This window comes from Panthera tigris, chromosome E1, assembly GCF_018350195.1.
Source record: "Panthera tigris isolate Pti1 chromosome E1, P.tigris_Pti1_mat1.1, whole genome shotgun sequence".
Taxonomy (NCBI): domain Eukaryota; kingdom Metazoa; phylum Chordata; class Mammalia; order Carnivora; family Felidae; genus Panthera; species Panthera tigris.
In genome coordinates this window covers 23,949,324-23,972,555 of record NC_056673.1, presented here as the reverse complement: position 1 = coordinate 23,972,555, position 23,232 = coordinate 23,949,324, and the positions used below count along the sequence as shown (strand labels likewise).

The 23,232-nt window shown below is 39.1% G+C and overlaps 1 protein-coding gene across 5 annotated transcripts in view; it reads left to right on the top strand.

Moving 5' to 3' along the window:
• AATF (apoptosis antagonizing transcription factor) overlaps positions 1 to 23,232 on the top strand; it is a 103,560-nt gene that overhangs the window by 44,698 nt on the left and 35,630 nt on the right. Inside the window, exon 9 of one of the 5 annotated variants that reach the window (XM_042965565.1) lies at positions 9,440 to 9,596. The exons of the other annotated variants lie outside the window; for them this stretch is intronic. Coding sequence (XP_042821499.1) covers positions 9,440 to 9,526 — 87 coding nt within the window. The 3' untranslated portion in view covers positions 9,527 to 9,596. Of the gene's footprint in view, positions 1 to 9,439; positions 9,597 to 23,232 lie in introns of those variants that run through there. 5 annotated transcript variants of the gene reach the window in all.

The following is a 23,232-nucleotide window of genomic DNA, read 5'->3' as shown; positions in this document are numbered from 1 at the left end:
ATACACTTCGCCTTTTTTTTTTTTTTTTCTTTTAACCATACTTGAAGCCAGACTCTTTGGGTCCATGTTTTGTAAGGAAGAGATTATAGCCACGTTGAATTTTAATGTTTCATTGTAAGGGTTTAAAGGCTTACTTGGTTAATTCAAGCTGTGTAAATGCCCTAACTACTGAGAATGATATTCAGGGTCAGAATACCCAACATACACACACACACACACATTCATTCATTCATTCTCTCTCTCCCTTTGTTTCATAATGGGCCTTTAATTACTACAACTTTGAAAATATATCTGTATTATTTAATAAAGCGACATGTGTATGTGTATACATACTCAGACACTGAAGAGTATCAGATATCGTAAGTAATCATATCATTTTTGAGCTGAAAGAACCTTAAAAGAAACTGCATCCCTGAGAAGTTAAGTAACTTCCTGGAAGCTGTATAGTAAATGGCGACATGAATGCTTGATCTCAAGATTTCTTAGACCGAGTCCTGTTCTTTCTGTACCTTTATTTCTTACATATTTCATTCTTGAGCCATAAAAAGACTTCACTATAGTATTATACCTTTTGGTTTGTAAATAAGCATCATTTTCTTATAACCAGAAGAAATATTATCTGTGTTGGAAAGTCATTTTTTTCTTCTTAGAAGGCAAATGATTTATTGAACTCCTGTTACTTAACAATTCTGATGAAAAAATTAGCTTTATAGTTGTGTTACTGGTTTGTCTGGAAACTGGAATTGCTGAAAGCTTGAAGTATACCCAGTGGAAAGATTTCATGAGAGAAACTGTTCACCTGCTGTAGGCATTGCAGTTTCCCTCTCAAGTGGAATTAGTTTGCACTTGGCCTATTTCTTATCAAAGCTCATCCCTAAAGACAATTTCACAAAACAGGACGGTTGTAAATGACCACAAAGGATGAGCCACTGAGAAATGTTTTCAGTGTCTGTTTTTCATTTTCATTATCCTGTGTGCTGAGTTCTAGAAGATACGTTGTCTATATCACCATGTAAGGTTTTTCTTTGCTTTGATTTGCTTTTTTAAACCATCAGTTGATCTTTGACTTGGTAAGTCTGCATCCTTTAACGATTTGAGGAAGGACTAACATTTACTGAACATTGGTTATGTGCCATCTCCTTGGCTTAGTAGATAGGTACTTGACATACATCTTTATTTAATCCCCACAATATCTCCAGGTTGAGATATGACTGCACTTAACAATAAGCTATATAAAGTGACTGCTTTTATTCTTTTCATATCCCAGACCTCAAACTAGTTTCTTGTCACTTCATGAGGTATTTTGTTCTGAAAGGGCTAATTGAGCTTAGATATTGACAAATCGATTCCTGGATTTCTAAGGGTACATTAGGATTTTGTATGTTGCTTCTGGCTCTGTTTGGTTTTGATCTGGTTTGTCCTGTCACTTTGAATTTAACCAGGAGTGTCTAGAGAAAGGCATAATAGGTTTTGCTCTTTCGACGACCACTTTGATGGGTTAAATTTCTCCTTTCACATGCCATCAGGACATGTCTATAACTGACCTTGCCACATGCTGGACTTCTGTATCCAACACATTTGATAGTGGCATAAGCAAGTAATTACTAATTCGTTGAACTATAAAAGTCGATAATGTTAAGAAAGAGAGAAGAGGCAAGCTTTCTGACAAGATGGTTTACCTTAATTAAATTGGTGAGTGATTAATATGGACAGTTGATATGGTGGCTTTAATTGCATACATTTAGATCTTAGTGTGAGTAAGATGTCTCAAGCCATTCCTATGGTTAATGGCAATACAATATTCTTACTGTTGGCATGTATCTTTCCAGTGGTTCAGTTGATGGTTAATAATATACTTCAAAGTTTAATTTGAACCTGTTCCTTTTAATTAGTTGTCAAAAAACAGATACCTTTGTTCAGAGCAGTATTTCATTTTTAATTTTACTTTTAGATGTTACTCTTACTTGAAACATGAGTTATGTTTCTTGAAAATTTGATAAAATTTGGGGCACCTGGGGCTAAGCATCCAAATTTGGCTCAAGTCATGATCTCATGGTTTGCCTGGAGCCTGCTTTGGGTTCTGTGTCTCCCTCTCTCTCTGCCCCTGCCCCGCTCGTACTCCCTCTCTCTCTCTCCCTCTCTCTCTCTCCCTCTCTCTCTCTCTCTCTCTCACACTTACACACACACAAAAAAATAAATATAACATTTTAAAAAATTTAGGGGTGCCTGGGTGGTTTAGTCGGTTAAGTGTCTGACTTCGGCTCAGGTCATGATCTCATAGTTCATAAGTTCCAGCCCCAGGTCGGGCTCTGCACTGACGGCTCAGAGCCTGCTTAGGATTCTGTCTCTCTCTCTCTCTCTCTCTGCCTTTCCCCCACTTGCTCTCTATCTCTCTCTCAAAATAAATAAAAATAGGGGCGCCTGGGTGGCTCAGTCGGTTGAGCCTCTGACTTCGGCTCAGGTCATGATCTTGCGGTTCGTGAGTTTGAGCCCCGCGTCGGGCTTTGTGCTGACAGCTCGGAGCCTGGAGCCTACTTCAGATTCTGTGTCTCCCTCTCTCTCTGGACCTTCCCCTCTTGAGCTCTGTCCCTGTCTCTCTCTCTCTCAAAAATAAATAAACATTAAAAAACATTTTTAAAAATTTTTTTCTTAAATAGATAGATAAAAATAAGCTTAAAAATTTTGATAAGACTTACTACACATAGACCTTTATGATTATTTTAGAGCGGACTTATATATGAAATACATAAACTTGAAAATTGATATCATGGCTAAACATGTAGCAGAGAATTAATCAGCTAGGTTTCTTGAGGCATAGTATAGATGTTAAAAAAAAAAAAAACCCAAACCAAATACCAGTGTCCAATTCAACTCTAGTTTTACTAATTACAAGATTATTTTGTGTACCATGTATAAGAATTTTATTTGAGATACATTCTAACTTATGTGCTGCCATTGTTGATCTGTCAGTGTTTAGACCCAAAGTCAGCATCAATATTGGCATTTGACTGCTAGCCTGGGCTTGTTATTGTGGAAGCTGCACGAAATAGGAGGCCAAAAGCCACATTTTATTTTATTTTATTTTTAAGTTTATTTATTTATTTTGAGAGAGCGTGCATGGGAGGGGCAGTGGGAGAGGGAGAGAGAGAGAATCCCAAGCAGGCTCTGCACTGTTAGCACAGAGCCTGATGTGGGGCTCGAACCCACAAACTGCAAGATCATGACCTAAGCCAACACCAAGAGTCAGACGCTCAACCGACTAAGCCACCCAGGCACCCCTCAAAGCCACATTTTAAATGCAAGGTCCAGAAATTTCATCCAACAGTAATGTCAAGGGAAGGTTTACATGGCTGGCCCTCATTTCTTTCTGTTTCCTTGCTTTGAAAAACACCAGAGCACGACTTTAGTAATACTACCTCGTTTAACAAAGGCAAAACCTCAGAAAAAAACCTGAAACAGTACATTTTATGGAGCCAGCTAGGAAAGAGGTAAGAATTGGCTTAGAACTGTTGAAGAAACTTTTTCAAACACAGGTGGTATCTTGGGAATTTACTAGGCAAATATGTGGCCAAAATTGCCTTTTCTGTACTAATAAGCACAAAGTCATCCAGCTGAGTGTAAATCAAACATAGGACTCCAGCAGTATTTTAGTGGCCCCAAGTGAAGAATTTGGTACTTCTCAAGAAACAGGGAACACTACTTCCCTGAAGTAGGTTATGATGTCTTCATATTAAATCACCTGCAATGTAAAGCTCCTTTAAGGTAAATTTTAGGGGAAACGATCTAGCATAGAAAGAAGTTAATAAGCATCTTTTAAAATTTTTGTGTATTGGGGATCTAGGATAGAACATAATTGCTTTAAAGTTAGATAGCATCTTTGAAGAACATCAAGGCCAAACTGTCTTTTTACAAACTGGAGCCTAAAGCAAGTATATGACTAGTATAAGGATCACCCCACCTAGTGAGTTAGAACATTGAGATCCAAGAATTCGTACTCCGGGTTTGATTTTTGTTTTCAGCATATTAAACTGCGTTTTGATCTGACATGTTGAAAATCCATTTGAAAATTTCCTTTTCAGAATATATCTGTTTAGGAAAGGTCCAGTGTATCTGTTTGCACTCTGACAGTTCATATGTATCACTTTTATGCAATTATGAACTTCATTCAATTAACATTTATTATACCAGGTGATAGGTTTTTAAAGACTAAGAAGACAAAATCCCTACCCAAGGAATTTGTGTCATCTTACAAGAGTGAAGTTCTCTCTTAATTTGTATGGTCACATAGCTCCTCCTTTAAGAGTGTGACTTCATTAAAATTTATGTGGAGAAAGTAAATGGTGGAAGAGAGTAATCAGGTCCTTGATATAAAAACATACATGTATGTGTCTGCCTCAAGCACTGATTTGCATACCAGTTTTTCCCCCAACATATATCTGATCTGATTGCTAAAGTCATTTCTCTATAATCTCTTCAAGACCATGAGAGATGCTGTTTGATATAAACTCTGGATAATATAAATTCTCTATTTTCCAAGAATATGGTAATTGTTAGAAGCTGAATTGAGATGTCAGTATCCACTGAAACTTATTTCAGGTTAGAAGAGCCTTCAAGTTGGTGATTGGTATTGGAGGGTTCATTTTGCTATGTCCTACTTTTGTGTATTTCTGCAGTTTTATATAGTAAAAAGTTAAGGAGAAAAAAACCTTCAGATTTCTTTCTTCCTTCCATCATTCATTCAATAAATATTTGCATACCTACTATGTATTTTTGACTAACTGCTATTTTAGGCTGTGCTGTGCTAGCCAATGCGGTAGCTACTAGCCACATGTAGTATTTAAATTTAAATTAATTAAAATAGAATAAAGCTAAAAATTCAGTTCCTCATTCATACTGGCCACATTTCAAGTGGCCACATGTGCTAGTGGCTATGGTATTGGACAATGCAAATACAGAATATTTCCTCATCATAGAAAGTTCTCTTGGAGCTCTGTTAGAGGCTACAACAAAGCAAAGTTCTGTCCATGTGAGCATCCATTCTAGCTCAGAGATAGGATGAAAGGGGAAATATATTGTGACTGTACAGTAGAAGATTCTAAAACCTGGCATGGGTGAAAGGAATACCAGGGTAGAGATAGGACAGTCACTGTTTTTTTGTAGGATGTTCAGGGGATAAGGTTGTGTTTGTGCAGAGACTTGAAGGAAACAAATAACAGTCATGCAAGTATCTGGAGGAAGAGTGTTGGGAACAAAGGGAATGGCAAGTACAAAGGCTCTGAGGCATGGTGGAGGCTAGCATGTTCTAGGAAATTCATGGAGGCCAGTGTCGTTGGGGTAGACTAGGCAAGAAACAGTGATAGAGGAGGAAAGAGAGGTAATGGAGGGCCAGGTACTATAGGACCTGTAAGCCACTGTAACATTTTGGCTTTTATTGCAACTAAGATGGGAAATCACTAAAGGGTTTTGAACAGAGGAGTCACATGATTGGACTAATGTTTTAAAAGAATCACTCTGCTGTCTGTGTTGAGAATAAACTGTAGGGGCATAAGGTGGTAAACAAGAAGCCAGTTAAGAGACTCTAGTGATGATCCAGGCAAGAGATGGTGGTAGTTGGGACTAGGGTGGTTTTGGAAGGAGTGCAAAGTAGTTGGATTCTGAACTTACGTTAAAGTTGAACTGACAGAATTTGCCACTGAATTTCATATGGGGTGTGGAAAGCAAGGAGTCCAAATTACTTTAAGGTTTTTGGGCTGAGCAGTGGGAAGGAGGAAATTGCTATTTACTGCGATGGGGAAAACAATGAGAGAAGCTAATCTGGAGGAGAAAGCTGGAACTCAGTTTTGGTTTTATTAAGCTTCCCCCCCCCCCCATAGACTTGTTTTGGCTTTAATTATTTTGATTATCAGTTATATTAAGTTTAGATTACTTCGGAAACATTCATGTGGAGTTGTTGAAGAGGTAGTTATATGTATAATTTTGGAGTCCGTAGGAAGATCTGGGCTTGAAGGTATAAATTTGAGAGCCATCAGCATATAGATTGTATTTAATGCAATGAGACTGAACAAGATCACCTAGAGAATGAAGCGAGAGAGAAAAAAAGAATTGATTCAAACTTTGATCCTGGGACATTCAAACATTTAGAGGTTGGGGAGATACAGGGCAGCCAGCAAAGGTGATTGAGAAAGAGCAACCAGTAAGAGAGTGAAGGAAGAGTGATTTCCCAGGTTCCATGTAAAAGTGTTTCAAGAAGGAGGAAATGTGGTATCATCTTGAAACCAAAACCAGACAAAAGCAGCACAAGAAAATTCCAGACCAGTATCTCTTATGAATATAAATGCAAAGGTCCATAAAGTAAGTACTAGCAGACTCAATCCAGCAGCACATAAAAAAGATGATGTACCATAACCAAATGGAATTTAGTCCATGAATACAAGGTTGGTTTAACATCAAAAATCAATCAATGTAATACACCATATCTATAGAAAAAGGACAAAACCATGTGGTCACCTCAATAGATGAAGAAAAAACATTTGGCCCTTTTATGATAAAAACACATGCAAACCAGGGAGAGAAGGGAACTTTTTACTTGATAAAGAACATCTGTGAAAACCCACTTTCACCTACTCATTGGTGAAAGAAGGAATGCTTTTTCTCTAGGATTAGGAATGTGACAAGGATGTCTTCTCTTGCCACTAACATTCAACATTGTACCGGAGGCTCTAGACGGGGCAGTTAGACAAGAAAAAGAAATAAAATCATCCACATTGGAAAGGATGAAGTAAAACTGTCTCTTATTTGCAGATGGCATGATCCTATATATAGAGAATCCCAAAGAAGCCACCAAAAAACCACCAGAGCTAATAAATGAATTTAGCAAAATTGGACCCAAGATGAGCATGCAAAACTCCACTGTGTTTCTGTACACCAGCTGTGAGCAATCTGAAAAGGGAAACTGTTACATTTACAATAGTATCCAAAAGAATAAAATACCTGGGGATAAATTTAACCAAGGAGGTGAAAGATTTGTACACTGAAAACTATAAACATTGCTGAGAGAAATTTGAAAAGACCTGAATACACTGAGTACAAAGTCATCTCATGTTCATGGACTAGAGGAGTTAATATTGTTGAGATGGTGGTACTCCCCAAACTGATCTTCAGACTCAACACAGTCCCTATCAGAATTACAACTGCCTCTGTAGAAATTGATAAGCTGATCCTAAAATTCACATGGAAATGCAAAGGACCCAGAATAGCCAAAACCATCTTGAAAAAGAACAGAACTGGAAGACTCCTACTTCCTAATCTCAAAACTCACTACCAAGCTACAATAATCAAGATGTTGTAGTACTGACACAAAGTTAGGTATATAGAGAGACACCTGAGTGGCTCAGTCAGTTAAGCATCCAACTTTGGCTCAGGTTATGATCTCCCAGTTCGTGGGCTCAAGCCCCACGTCGGGCTCTCTGCTGTCAGAGTGGAGCCCGCTTCAGATCCTCTGTCTCCCTCTCTCTGCCCCTGCCCTGTGCATGCGTGCTCTCTCAAAAATAAATAAACATTAAAAAAAAAAAAAGAAAAAAAGGTATAGAGGTCAGTGGAATACAATTGAGAATCCAGAAATAAACCCTTACATTTATGGTCATCCAACAAGGGTGCCAAGGCAGTGCAATGGGAAGTGAACTGTCTTTTCAACAAATAAGGCTGGGACAAATGGATATCCACGTGCAAAAGAATGTTGGTGCCTTCCCTCACACCTACACAAAAAATAATTTAAAATGGATCACATACCTAAATGTAAAAGCTAAAAGTATAAAACTTGTAGAAGAACACATAGGAGTAAATCTTCATGAGCTTTAGTTAGGAAATGGTTTCTTAGATATGACTTAAAAAGTGCAAGTGACAAAAGAAAATAGATAAATTGGACTTGATTGAAATAAAAAACTTTGGTCCTACAAAACGTACCCTCTGGCAAGTGAAAAGACCCACAAAAACGTTTGTGGGAGAAAATATTTATAAATCATATATCTGATAAAAGACTGTTGTTTAGAATTTATAAAGAACTCTTACAACATAATAATAAAAGATAAATAACTCAATAAAAAATGGCAAAGGATCTGAGTATACATTTCTCCAAAGAAGATACTTAAATTACCAGTAACCACAGGAAAAGGTGCTCAACATCATTAGTCTTGAGGGAAATACAAATCAAAAGCAGAATACATGCCACCTTACACTACTAAGATGGCTATAATCAAAAAGATGATAGCAAGTGTTGGCAAAGATATGGAAAATTTGGAACCTTCACACATTGCTGGTGGGCATATAAATTGGTGCAGCCTCTGTGGAAAAGTTTGGCTGTTCCTCAAAACATTAAACTTAGAGTTACCCTATGACGTGGCAGTTTCACTGTTAAGTGTATACTCAAGAGAAATGAAAGCATTTGCCCACACTAAGACTTGTACATGAGTATTCACAGCATTATTCATGATAGCCACAAAGGAAGCAGCCCAAATGTCCCTCAACTGATAAATGGTTGGACAAAGTGTATACCCATGCAATAGAGTGGTATTCAGGTATAAAAAGGCATGAAGTGCCAATGACTTGCTGCAACATGGATAAGCCTTGGAAACAGTATGCTAAGTGAAAGAAGTCAGTGACAAAAGACTACTATTGTATGATCTGTGTATATGAGATACCCAGAGTAGGCACATCTGCATTGAGAGAAAGTGGATTAATGGTTGCCTAGGGTTGGGGGTCATAGGAGGAAAATGCAAGTGAAAAGTAATGGGTAATGGGTTTCTTTTGAAAGTGATGAAAATATTCTGAAATTGATTGTGGTGATGGTTGCACAAGTCTGTGACTATACAAAACCACTGAATCATACAGTTTAAATTGGTGAATTATATGGTCTGTGAATTATATCTGAATAAAGCTTTTTTTTTTTTTTTAAGAAGAGAATGACCTATGTCAAGTGTGCACAAGTGACATAAGGACTGAAAAATTGACCATTGGTGTCAGCAAGGTGGAAATCATGGTGACCTTGACAAGAACTGTTTTGGTAGAATGATAAAGTGGGTTCAAAAAGGAATGGTAGGAGAAAAATTGGAGATGCTGAGTCTAGGCAGCTCTTGAGTAGGCTTGCTGTTAAGAGAATAGAGAAATGGAGCAGCTGAAAGGGAAAGTTTGGGAGAGTGTTTTGTTTTGTTTTAAGAGAGGAAATGTACTTTGCTGGTGGAAATGATTCAATGGAGGGAAAATGGAGGTGAGAATTGGTGGTGAGTATTCAAGTCCAGAGAAGTTGTTCTGACAAACATTTCATCCATACATAGAGGAGGCAAGGCAGAGTATACGGGTACACTTGCAAGGAGATACTGTGGAATCATGTGGAAATGCTCATCAAGGTGCTTTTGTCTCCTTTTGTCTTACTTTATGAGTCAAGAAGCTGAGAGAAGATGTGGCAGAGGCTGGAGGTTTGAGAAAAGAGGAGGCATGGCAGAGTCCCCCAACAGAGTGGGAGAGTGAGTAGAAGGGAAACCCACAGGGGAGTTGTCAGGTAGCACAGAAGATCCACATGAGGTCAGGGTTAATGACTTTCAAATGGGGGATCCCATTCACATGGTCTTGTCTTTTTCTCCAGGCAGTTCAGCTGCATGGATGCACGTTTAACATGGTTGGGGTGGGGCGGGGGGGGGGGGGGGGCGGCTTGCCAAGGGAGTACAGGTACTTAATCCTTTACCTGCAATTCTGAAATGTAAAAAGTTCTGAAAACTCAGTTTGTTGTTTTTGTTTGTTGGTTGGTTTGTTTGGTTTGCTTGTTTTTAGTAAGTTTGGCAAACTTTTGTGGTGGCAACATCTGACCTGAAGCTATTATAAACTTGTTAGGCTTTAATTTATCCCGCTTAGTGGGGATGATTCCTGTATTTTGCTGCAGAAATATTCATGTGCTTGATTTTAGGGTGCTATCCCAGACTCTGCTGGGGCATTTGTATTTTATTTAACACTGTATTATCTTCCTCATATCCTAAAAGTTCTGAATTCCAAGACCCATCAGTTCCCAAGGGATCGTGAATCTGTTTGACAAAGGGACAGCATGCAAGGGAGTTGAGAATGTATACCAAGAGTGATTTTCCTGATGGCCTGTGGAATCACTTCCACCTGAGGAAGGAGGGAAGTGAGCATGTGAGAAGAGGCAGGCTGCTGAAAAGGTGGCAGAATCAATGGGTTATTGATCCTGGTGGGGCTGAAGAATTATTGGAGTATGAATGCTAGAGGCAGAATGCCGGAAAGACAGGGAAAGCTTTGTTTCAGCTGGGCTTCACATCCTAAAGGACATCATTACGGAACACAAGTTAGTACTACCCTTCCGGTTTCTTACTTGTGAATCCCTGTAGTAAAATCTTCTCTAGTTCTGAATGACTTCCTCTTTATTCTTCCAAGACAAATGATATATTGTTTGGTGCCATTAAAAGAAACTTGCCCAAGAGTGCCCCAGAATAGTCAGTGACTGAACTGAGCTCCCAAAGGATATTTAACTCTTCTGTTCACCTTTATTAAATATGGAAGGGAAAAAAGATACACACCAGAAGGATGTTCTGACCAAGGGACAGAATACTGGAAATGGGAACTGTTGGAAATTTCAAACAATAGAACTTTCTGTACATTGTTACTTTTGTTATGGATTAGGAAGAGTGGCTTAATGTAGCCACTTGATGCTTGTAAAATTCTTTTTATTTTTAAGAAAAAGAAAGGAAAAGCAAATTGGCAAAAAAGAAATTCTTTAGCATCCAAATTGCTTAATTCTTACCCTGTCTGCACACATCAGGACCTAATACTGATTGTGATTTACTTACAGTCCTCGTTAATAATTAGACATTGGGAGACATTATATATCATGCCTAATGGAATACATGGGATCTGATGAGCAAGTTTTCTGTTTTGACTAATAAATTTTAACCCCAATGGCCAAGGCTAGTGAAATACCACAGCCTTTGAAATATTTTAGAACTTGTGCTGAGAAAACAGTGTTACTTTATTTAGTCGATGAATTTATCATCCCTTCCAAATCACAGGCCTTACTTAGCTCTAGCTCTGGAGTGGAGGCATGATGCAGCACTGAATCAGAAGGTGGAAAAACTAATCAAATCTTTAAAGACCAAGGGCAGCGAGGCAGAGTCAGGCTGACTTTTTCAGTGGTAGCCTGTAGCTATACATTTTCTTATTTTAGTAACCAAAGGCAGGCTATTTGTAACGTCAGTATTAAGATGCTTCTTGAATTCTATTCACACATCATGATTTCTCTCCATTCTTCTCTGTACCACTCTTCCTGTAAATATTGTACTTGTCATTACAGAAGCTGGATACTGTTCATCCTTGATTACAGGATCGACAAGAATGCTTGCTACTTAACTCTGTCATTTTAGAAATGTTATTGAATAATTGCTGTGTGCAAGGCAGTGCACAGAGTTCTGTGGGAGGTGAGAATTTGAGTCTGACTGTAACCTGCCTTCAGGATGCTTACAGCCAGGCAAAGGAAATGACGAAAACATAACCAACCAGCATGCTTGGTGAGGGGGTCTGAAAGAATTTAGAAGAGGGAGAAATTAAAAATAGTTTGAGGGAGTTGAAGAAGGCTGCAGGGAGGAGGAGATGGCATGTGATCCAGGTCTTCAGAGAACTTTAATGGCTGGGGGAAGTACTAAGTGTAGGGGATCATGTGGCCAGAATTGCAGGTCACAGGGAATAGCAGTTAGTTGTTAAAATGGAACAAATGATGAAGGAGAGGATCACTTTTGCTCCAATTTATCATGGTCCAGTTTGGAAAAGTTCTACCACCAGTAGCATACTTTTCAAATAGTGACTTACCATTTTTGTGAATTTTCAGTGCATTTTACATTTTCTTCATTCTACTTTTTCTTCATTTCATATCTAATCAGTAGAAATGAAAACGGAATTATTGTACTTGTTCGTTATTAGCATCTATGGTGGTGGTGATTTAGCTAGGGGGGTGGGGGGTTGAGTTTTTTGTCCCAAGTGAGATTTGGTGGATTATTGGTGAGTATTGTTATCTGATGCTGACAATATTATTATTTATTTATTTATTTCTATTTGTTTATAGTTTATTTATTTATTTTTTAACCTTGATTTATTTTTGAGACAGAGAGAGACAGAGCATGAATGGGGGAGGGTCAGAGAGAGAGAGACACAGAATCTGAAACAGGCTCCAGGCTCTGAGCTGTCAGCACAGAGCCCAACGCGGGGCTCAAACTCATGGACCACGAGATCACAACCTGAGCTGAAGTTGGACGCTTAACCGACTGAGCCACCCAGGCGCCCCTATAGTTTATTTTTTGAGAGAGAGAGCATGAATGGAGGAGGGACAGAGAGTGGGGGGAGACAGGATCCCAAGCAGGCCCCGCACTGTCAGCACAGGGCTCGAACTCACAAGCCATGAAATCATGACCTGAGCTGAAATCGAGTTGGGCACTTAATCAGTTGTGCCACCCAGGCACCCCAGTATTTCTGTTTATTGAATACTTATATTTTGCTTAAGTGTATTACTTTCATCATCTTCTAAAATACCAAATGAAATTTATGAGATAAAATTATTACTATTTTATGAAAGGAAACTGAGTCTCTGGAGAGGTCAGATAACTTGTCCCAGATTAAACAGCTAGTAAGGGGCATAGTTTGGATTCGGAACCCAGATCTGTCAGACACCAAAGCCATGGTATTATACTGACTCGTGGGCAGATATTTACAGTTACACTGAACCATGCAGCACACTATCTAGAATCATTAGATCTTAGAAAATGGGAGATGGGAACCTGAAATTTGGAATTTGAAAAACGTATTTTGTAAATAAAAAAGTTTATTTATTTTTTAATAAAAAAATGTTTAAATAAAAAACACTATCTTGAGGGGTGCCTGGGGTGGCGCCTGGGTGGTTCAGTCGGTTGAGCGTCTGACTTCGGTTCAGGTCAGGATCTCGCAGTTCGTGAGTTCAATCCCCGCGTCAGGCTCTGTGCTGACAAGCTCAGAGCCTGGAGCCTGTTTCAGATTCTGTGTCTCCCTCTCTCTGCCCCTTCCCCGCTCATGCTCTGTCCTTCTCTGTCTCTCAAAAATGAATAAACGTTGAGGGGTGCGTGGGTGGCTCAGGTGATTAAGCGTCCAACTCTTGGTTTTGGCTCAGGTCATGATCTCACAGTTCATGAGTTCAAGTCCTGCATCAGGCTCTGCACTGTCAGGGTGGCATTCTGTCTCCCTCTCTCTCTGCCTCTCCCCCGCTCACTCTGTATTTCTCAAAAACACTATATTGAAATTAATTCAGGTTTTTATTATGAAGATGTCAAGACACCTTTCTTATAATAAAAGGACCAACTCAAAGAGATTGCAGAAAGAGGGTCTGGATGGTTTAGAGGAAGCACAAAAGGTCTGTTCCTTCTCTTTTCCAGAGAAGAACCAACACTTCCTTTAGGAAATGAGATCCAAGAGGGAGAATAGGTCTACATGATTTTAACATGAATAGAATGAGAAGTGATTTAAAATCTTTTAATTCATTTAGATTAATTTTTTGTTTTTGTACTTTTAATTCAAGTACTCTTAGGATGGTTTAAAAAAAGGATGATTCTTGGGGTACCTGAGTGGCTCAGTTGGTTAAACATCCGACTTGTCTCAGGTCATGATCACATGGTTTATGAGTTCGAGCCCCGTGTCAGGCTCTGTGCTGACAGCTCAGAGCCTGGAGCCTGCTTCCGATTCTGTGTTTCCCTCTCTATCTGCCTTTCCCCCTCATGCTCTGTCTCCCTCTGTCTCTCAAAAATGAATAAAAATGTTTAAAAAATGTTTTAAAAAGGTGATTCTTGAGATGATGCAAGGAAATGGATTAATTTATATTTGCAGTGCTGGGGGTGCACTGCACAAAGAGACTTAGTTCTGTAGCTTGTACAAAGTAAATTTTCATGGACATATTCAAATCTTCAAGGATCTTGGTTTTATTTTCCTAATTCATGCACATTGACTATATTATTAATGAATCAATAAATAGGTCAAGAACAGTGTATTAAATGAAGAGGAAAAAACACCCACTTAAAACAAACCACCCACTTCTCTGGGCCCTCTGTAAGACATGTGAGAAGAATATTGTTCGGGGAGGAGGATTTGCTGATAATAGTAATGACAAAAAACAAAACAATTGCTTAGGTAGATAGTGGTACTCTCGATAAGAGGAGGAGATAGGCATTAATCAAGTAATCCACTAACAAGTGTAGATTAAGTACGAGTGTAGTGTGTATGTGTGTGGAGGGTGGGGTTAAGAAAGACTTTCCTAAGAGGGTGCCTGGGTGGTTCAGTCAGTTAAGCATCCGACTTCGCTCAGGTCATGATGTCGACGTTCATGAGTTTGAGCTCTGCAGCACAGAGCCTGCTTCAGATTCTCTGCTTCCCTCTTTTTCTTCACCCCCATAAAAAAATAAATAAACATTAAAAAAAGAAAGGTTTCCTTAAGGAAGAGATGATTAAACTGCCATTAATGAATGGAGGAGGAGGCGGGGTGTAAGCAGGTAAATGGTTAGGGAAGCACACCTGTGGCAGGGCTCCTGCATAAAGGGCTCTGTGGCGGGAGTGCACCTGGGAGCATTTCAGGTACGGAAAGAAGACTGGTGGGACAGGAGCACGGAGGTGGAAGGTTAGGCTGGAGAGGTAGATAAGGGACCAGACCATATTGGGCCTTTAGGCTGCAATAAGAATTTTACCCTCTGGCATATTTGCATTTAAAAAATATTACTCTGGCTCTAATTAGGAGACCAGAATGGAGGAGGGGCAAGAGTAAATGTGCGGAAATCATATACTAACTCAGGTGAGTCCGTGTCTGTTTTATTTTACATTGTCTTCCCAGGGTACTCAATACATATTTATGGAATGTATGAAGACGATGATAGCCTATAGTAGGATATAGACAGTGGAGATAGATAAAAATGGACAGATTCATGAATGAGTGGATCACATACAAAGGACTTGGAGACAGATTAGATATTGAATGTAAAGGAAAAGGAATTCCAGGGGTAGCTCTTGTATCATTGAAGTCTTGAGAATAGAATGTAACTCTTGGGGAAAGTGTATAGAGTGAGAGGAAAAGGCAGCTTGGAACTGAGTCTTAAAGAATGCTAGCATGCAATGTTTGGGCAGAGGAGATGGCTGAATATGGAGTAAAAACAGGGAGGTGCCTCAAAGATGGCAAGAAAGAGTGTTTCAGGAAGGTAAGAATGTACAGTATCACTTGCTGCTTCAAGAAATCTGGTAGGAGGGGTAGGGGTGCCTGGGTGGTTCAGTTGGTTAAGCATCTGACTCTTGGTTTTGGCTCAGGTTGTGATCTCACGGTTTGTGGGTTCGAGCCCCACCTTGGGCTCTGCACTGGTAGTGTGGAGCCTGCTTGGGATTCTATCTCTCTCCTCTCTCTGTCTCTCTCCCCCTCTCAAAATAAATAAATAAATTTAAAAAAAGAAGTCTAGTAGGATGAGTCATGACAGATGTCCATTAGACATGGAGATCTGGAGACCTTGGCATGAGTTGTTTCACTAGGACAATGGAGACAGAAATTTAGGTGTTATGGAGCTGGTTGAGGAGTGAGTGGGCAATGTGGAAAGAAAACAGAAAAAATAGTTACCTGTGGGGAGTGGGTCACCTTCTGGCAGTTTTATACTATAGGCATGTACAGTAATTCCTACCCAGCTATTTGAAATTATAGTGTATGTGGATTTATTTTTTGCATACTTTAAATATAGCATATAAAAATTGAAAGTGAGGGGGTTAATTTGAAAGACTGGAGAGCTGAGAACAGAAACATTTAGTAAAGCAAGAGGCAGAACAGAAACATACATTTTCACTAAGATTTCTTGTGGAGCTGAAGAGGAAACGGAAGGAAGAGTAAAGCCAAGCATTATGAGTCTGCTTTTTGTAGCTCAGGGAGAGAGGGACTGAAATACATGTAAGAGAAGTTGACTGTACTTGTTTCCTATGCAGTCTATGTATTGGGGACAGAGTTTGAAAAATCCTGACTCAGCTAGGCTGAGTAAGTTGGAGAGAGTTGTCCCAAGGTTTTTCCATCTTAAGAATCTGGCTATGAACCATAGAAGCCTGAGCGGTATAAGAATCAATAACTGTAGGTCACAAATTTGGAAAGCCAGTGAATATATGGCCATAAAACCAAATGTTACAAATTACTTGTTTTGGGATGCCTGGGTGGCTCAGTCAGCTAAGCATCCAACTCCTAATCTCAGCTCAGGTCTTAATCTCAGGGTCATGATTTCAAGCTCTGTGCTGGGCATGAAGCCTATTTAAAAAGTAAATAAAACAAAAATTTACAAATCACTTGTTTTTTGGCAAGAGCGCCAAAACAGTTCAATGGAGAAAAGAATAATCTCTTGGCAAATGGTGCAGTTGGATATACACACACAAAAGAATGAAGTTGGACCCCTACATCACACCATATACAAAAATTAGCTCAAAATGGATCTAGATCTAAATACAAGAGCTGAAGTTATAAAACTCTTAGAAGAGAACACAGAAGTAGATATTCATGACCTTGGATTATGAATTAATTTCTTAGATACAACACCAAAAGTACAAATGACAAGAGAAAAAACTGGACTTGCATCAAAATTAAAAACTTTTCTATTGCAAATGATACCATCAAGAAAGTGAAAAGACAGCCTAAAGAAAGGGAGTTGATAAGGGACTGGTGTCTAGAATATATAAAGAACTCTTACAGCTTAATAATAAAGAGACAACCTACTAAAAGAATGGGAAAAGCATCTGAATAGACATTTCTCCAAAGAAGATACACAAATGACCAGTAATCACAAGAGGATGCCAACCTCATTAGCTAGCCATCAGGGAAATGCAAATCAGAACCACAATGAAATAATACTTTACACCCACTAGGATGGCTATAATCAAAAAGTCAGGTAATAACAAGTGCTAATGAGGATGTCAAAAAGTTGGACCTGTCAAACATGGCTGGTGAGAATGTAGTGGTGCACCTGCTTTGGAAAACAGCCTAGCAGTTCCTCAAAATGTTAACCATAGCAGTTTCACTTGTAGGTATATACCCAAGAGAAATGAAAGCATATGTCCACACAAAAGCTTGTAATGAATGTCCATAGGAGCATTACTCACAATAACCATGAAGTGAAAACAACCAAATGTCCTTCAACTAATGAATAGATAAAATATGGTATATAATGGAATATCATTCAGCCATAAAAAAGAAGGAAGTACTGACATATATTACAATGTGGATAAACCTTGGAACACATGTTAGTTAAGTGAAACAAGCTAGTCATAAAAAACCATAAATTAAATTACATTTATATGAAATGTCCGGAATGGGCACATCATAAAGACATAAAGGTTAGTGATTGCTTAGGGATATGGGAGTATGGGGGTGGGGGGACAGAGAGGTATACTGGGGATGATAGCTAATAGGTTTGGGGTTTCTTTTAGGTGGGATGAAATTGTTCTAAGATTAAATGTGGTGGTGACTGCACCACTCTGTGAATTTACTAAAATACACTGAATTATATATATTGTGCATAGGTGAATTGTATAGTAAGTGAATTGTATCTCAATAAAATTGTTAACAATTACTTGGCATCAGCAGCAAGTCAAAATAAATGTTATTGGTATTTCTAGTGTGTTGCCATGTTTTAATTTAGGGAGCAGAAAAATATTCAGAAGAGCTTTCATCAGTAGATCCTTGATCATCCCGTCCTTTTTCCCCCGTAGGAATTATGAAATTTTTCAGTGTGAATTTGCAAACTTTCAAGATTTTTCAGAATACCTACACTGTTCCCCCCCCTTATCCATAGGGGATATGATCCAAAACTCCCAGTGGATGCCTGAAACCGTGGATAGTACTGCACCCTAAATATACTGTGCTTGTTTCTGCATATACATACCTGTGATAAAGTTTAATTTATAAGTCAGGCACAGTAAGAGAATAACAATAGCTAATAATAAAATAGAACAATTATAACAATATACTGTAATAAAAATAATGTGAATATGGTCTCTCTCTAAACACCTTAGTGTACTGTACTCATCCTTCTTATGATGATGTGAAATGATAAGATGCCTATGTGATGAGAGGAAGTGAGGTGAATGACGTACGCGTGTGATGTAGCGTTAGGCTACATCTATCTCATGATCCATCAGAAGGAGGCTCATCTGCTTCCAGACCGTAGTTGGCAGCAGGTAACTAAAACCGAGGATAAGGCAGGGGACTACTGTATCCTCTTTCCTCCAGACATTGCTAAATAAATAACTGACGAATTCTTCTTGGGTCATCTATTGTTTAAAAAATGGTAAAATATGGTGCTGAGAAGTTTTGGAAAGGAAAAACTTCCACTGCTTTAGGTTTTTTATTACTTGCATATTTTAAATAGTATGTTTATACTATTGTTGATTTATCAACAGTCATTTATCAAATCATCTCTTGACTTCCCATTATGGTAGTGAGGTCCTAGCCCTTCTGTACTTACTACCTCCACACTTCTGTCCTCCATTTTCTTAAAGTACTTATTGTCACAGTTTTGTGAAGATTTATTGTTTACAATATGATGACTAAATGTTCACATGTACTATGATTATATTTCCTTACATGCTTGTTTTTTCCTAGAATAATAAGGCCTGTTTTTAAAAATAGACTTTGTGTTCTGTGTATCTGTTTCCACCCCACATACACCAAATAAATGCCTTGAATACATAAACTAACCTATTATTCCCCCACCCACCCACCCTTTTCCCTGGAGACCTTATTTCTAGAGCTCTCTGGACTCTGTTCTTTTTGGAATGGTTGCTCTCTGGGCCCCTGCCATCAGTAGTCTTGGGACCTGCCTTTGCTGCTTTCCTGAGTTAGACCTATTTTCTGACGTCTCCTGTCTTTCCCTTTCTTGCTGTTACATGCTCATTTTACTCAAGCACATCTTCCTGTGAAAGAGTGTGTGGAAAGAAAATTGTTGAATTCTTGCATGTGTGAAAATGTCTCCATGTAACTTTCATACTTGGTAATACTTTGTGGATGGAATTTTGAGGTTGAAAGTGATTTTCCTCAGAATTTTGAAGGCATTGCTCTGCAATCCTTCCGTACCTGCTATTGCTGTTGAAATGTCTAATCCCATTTAGTTTTCATTCCTTAATATGTAGGGTGACTGTATAATTTATTGTCAAAACTGGGACATTTGAGGTGCTAGCCTGAAAGAATACTAGGACAACAGGCATAAACCCAGGACTCTCTGGGGTAAACTGGGACATGTGGTCACCCTCTTTATATGTGACCTATTTTTTCTGTAAGCATTTAGGATCTTCTCTTTACTTCCAGTGTTCCACATTTCATGATGATGTGTCTTGGGAAAGGTCTTTTTTCATTCATTGTACTAGATTTTTGCAGGCTCATTCCTGTCCTTCAATTTGGGAAATTGTCATTACCGTTTCTTTAATTATGTTCTCCTAGCCTTAACAAAGTCAGATGTTTGACATTCTGGATTGTCCTCTAAATTTTTTTCTTCTCTTACATACAAGCAAGGGGAAAAAAATCACGCCAAAAACACAAATAAGCAGGAGGATGTTATCATTTTGCCTTTTTGTTTCAGATCTGAAAGATTTTTGCACATTTATCTTCCAGTTCTTTGCAATTTAAATTTTTTTTGTTTCGTGTTGAATTTCTTATTTTACTCTTTTCTCATAGCCTCCTGTTCTTAGGGAAGTGTATCTTCTTTCACTTCTCCGACAGTGTCTATTCTTCTTCCTTTCCTTAGGTTTCTTTTGTTTTCCACATTGCTTTGTTGTGTCCCCTTTTTTCCGTCCTATTTTGGTCTCTGTCTGAGCCTTTCCTCAGATGCCAGTGATCCTTAACTCTCTTAATATTTAGTAAGACATTCCAAGTGTCTCTGAAACCTGAGCTATACTGTGAACAAACCTCCTGTTTGGAATTGTCTTCAAATGGCAGAACTTGGAGATGTGATTTTCTGGGGAGAGGAGGGATCAGCGATGGAGTTTCTCCCAGGGAGGACCCGCCCCTCCCCCCCACTCTCCTGCCTGGGAGGTTTTGTGTCTGGGTGCCGGCATTCTGTGTGTAGGGTCAGGGAATGAGGCAGAAGATGGGCATCACCTTTCCCTTCTGCATCCCAGCCTTTGCTACCTCATAGCCTTACATCTGGAGCTTCTGGGGCTCATTTTTTCCAGAGAAGAAAACTTTTCTCCACGTGAGAGGGGTTGGTAGAGGGGTTAGTCACTTGTGGGATAGTCAGGGCCCAGTGGCACCGTCCCTCCCACTTCTGCCACTGTGCCTCCTCCTGGGTATTCTATGGGCCTAATTAGTTCCACCCTCACCTCTTATTCCCTCTGGGCACTTTGGTGATAACTACCTTCTACTCTTCTATCTCCTGACTGTCTCTGAAAAATTTATGAAAATCTGCTCTCATTAACTCTCCCTTCCTCTTCTTTCTCATGGGTTAATACATTTGTTTTATTCCTCTCCTGTCTTTTAGAGGGGTTGAGAAGGGAGAAGAGATAAACTAATGTGTTCAGTCTGCCATTTTTAACTGATTCTGGCATGCATTTTTCTAGACAAAGTATTATAAATGCTGATTGGATGCTGAACAGCACTATCAGGGCTATTTCTCATGTATGTTGTTACAGGTTAAATAGGTTTTTGTGGGCTGACCTGGAAACCTAACTACATCTGTGATTTTCCCCTAGAACTAGAGAAACAATCAAGCTTTTGTGAGCTGACCCTGGAATTAAAACAGACTGGGACAAAAATATTTCACGCATGTCCCCATTTTCCTAGTCACAAAGAAAATTACAAATATTGTGTCATTGTTGGAATAAAAAGCTCCAATAACTGTAACAGAAACCTGTATTTTAATGGGGAAGTTTATTCATAAAGTTAAGCTACAAAAATTGAACTGAGAGGCAAAATTAAATTCTTCAGCAATATTCCTAAAGCTTAATTTTTCAGCAACTTCTTCGAAAGCAGTTTTCCTAATTAAATTAAAACCCAGTGATTGCGTCAGCTGTGGGAAATAGCAAGCACCATGGGAATGGTTTGTTCACTTGTATTTTCTCGCTACTTTCTTATTCCTACCTTGCACACAACAGGATCTTCTGAAACACCAGACTGAATAAACTAGACTTGGCCAGATTGACCAGTAAAATCATCTTCCTTGTCATGAATGGCTAAGAACAGCTGTGCAGGGCACTTGGGTAGTGAAAATGCAGCCCAGAATATGGAAAGTACACAGAGTGCTTGAAAGAAATGCTGCACCAACGTGGTGTTTGAATTGCAGAGACCACTGCAAATGTAATAGATCCACTGTGGTTGTGCAGCTTCAATTTCCAGCCTTCGGGAAGGGCATATGGGGCTTTCTTCCAGAGGATCACCCCTGTTGTGCTGGGGCAGCCTTCCATGAGCACTTGCTCCCAGTGGCCATGACAGCCCCAGTCTCAAGGGATCAGAGACGATTAGGAAAACCAGGAACAGTTGTTATAATCTCTTCTGTGGCCGGAACAAGGTAAGGGCAATGAGATGCAGTCATTCCGTTATTTCCCTTCCTTTCTTAGTGTTTTCTTTCTATTCTTTTTCTTCTCCTTCTTCTGGTTTTATTATTAACCTCTCCCCCTCTACCCCCACCACCTTGCTTCTGACAGAATATTGACTAGGAACCAGAAGCCCATTTTGGCTTAGCCTTCAGGGCAGCCGTTTACAGAGTAGCAGTGCTACATAGGTTTACTGTGTCGTATGTCTGTGTAACACTGGATTTGGATCTTGTATTTAGCTGCCAGAAGTGACTGTGATGAAGTAGGAGAGATAAACTGATAGATTGGCTGCCAGAAAGATGTTGGGAATCAATCAGATAAACAGGGTAGAGAAATAGCTTGCTGTTTTCTAGTGATAATAAACCAGTGGCCTCTGGTCCCCACATTTTTAAACGTAATTGCTGTAGTAATAATGTCCAAAATAAGCAAATGAAAAAGCATCACAGGAGGTTTTTTAATTGCGATTGAGATATCCTTTTCCCTTTTGCAATAAAGATTCATCTTATATGGAGATGAACATTTCTATAAATTTGTTTTACTTCTTCTAGTGCCTACTTACATAAACAAATGAAAATTAGAGAGTGAACTACTTTCATAGGAATTTATTCCTCCTTCTTTACCCTCCCACAGACTTCAGCTGTTTAACTTGGTGAAATATCTGTATTGCTACCATGCCTCACCTACAAAATAATGACCTTTTTTGGTGAAGAAACACATTGTAAAGTCAAACCTATATTATTGACAGATGATTAGCAGGATTATATTAGTGTCTTCGCTTAGATTTCTCTCAGAAGACTTTTGGGATTTTAATCTCTGTTGCTATTTCCCTACACATAGCACTTGTATAGGAGAGATGATATCTAGATTTTTTTTAATAGTAATTTAAAACTGTCCTCCCTTAATGTTTAACCTTTCTTCATTTTTGAGCAGGCTACACGCCCAACCTGGGGCTTGAACTCATGCCCCTGAGATCAAAAGTCACATGCTCTAGCGACTGAGCCTGCCAGGCACCCCTAATGTTTAACTTTTAAACATTACTCCTCTTCACCTAGTAGGACTTTAAGATCCAATGCAGATTCTTAAGTCTGTGTGAAAGTTACAGGTTTACACTCGGGTCAGATGAGTAGACTGACCAGGACTAAGCGGAGAGTAGGAGAGTAATGTAGAGTTCTCATGGAGCTCACTGTATGGGACGAGAGACTGGTTCTCCCATATTTGCAGTACAACACGTGTGACTTTCGTTAGGTTCCCTCTTATAACTGTCATGGCCGTGAATGTGTGAGTGTCATATGTGGTTGAATCGCTTCATGGTAAGCATGGTGGAGTACCAGCCATGGGAAGCAAGAGAATGAAGTTCACACTTTTAATTACATGTAATAAAGGCTTTTGCCTGAGGATGACCTTCCTGGCTGTTGGAGGTTATAGGTCAGAAGTTAACCATGTACCATTATCCTATTGGTGAGAAGCTGATGCATTTTCCTTTTTGCCATACAGCCTTTTCCACCTGACCTTTTAAAGATTCTCCATCGGTATCGATGAGATGGACAAAACTAATCATAAAAACAATGAAGGGAATGTTGCACACTCATTGATCCTTTTGAAATGAACTGCAGTACAATAAGTCTTCCAAATGGACTT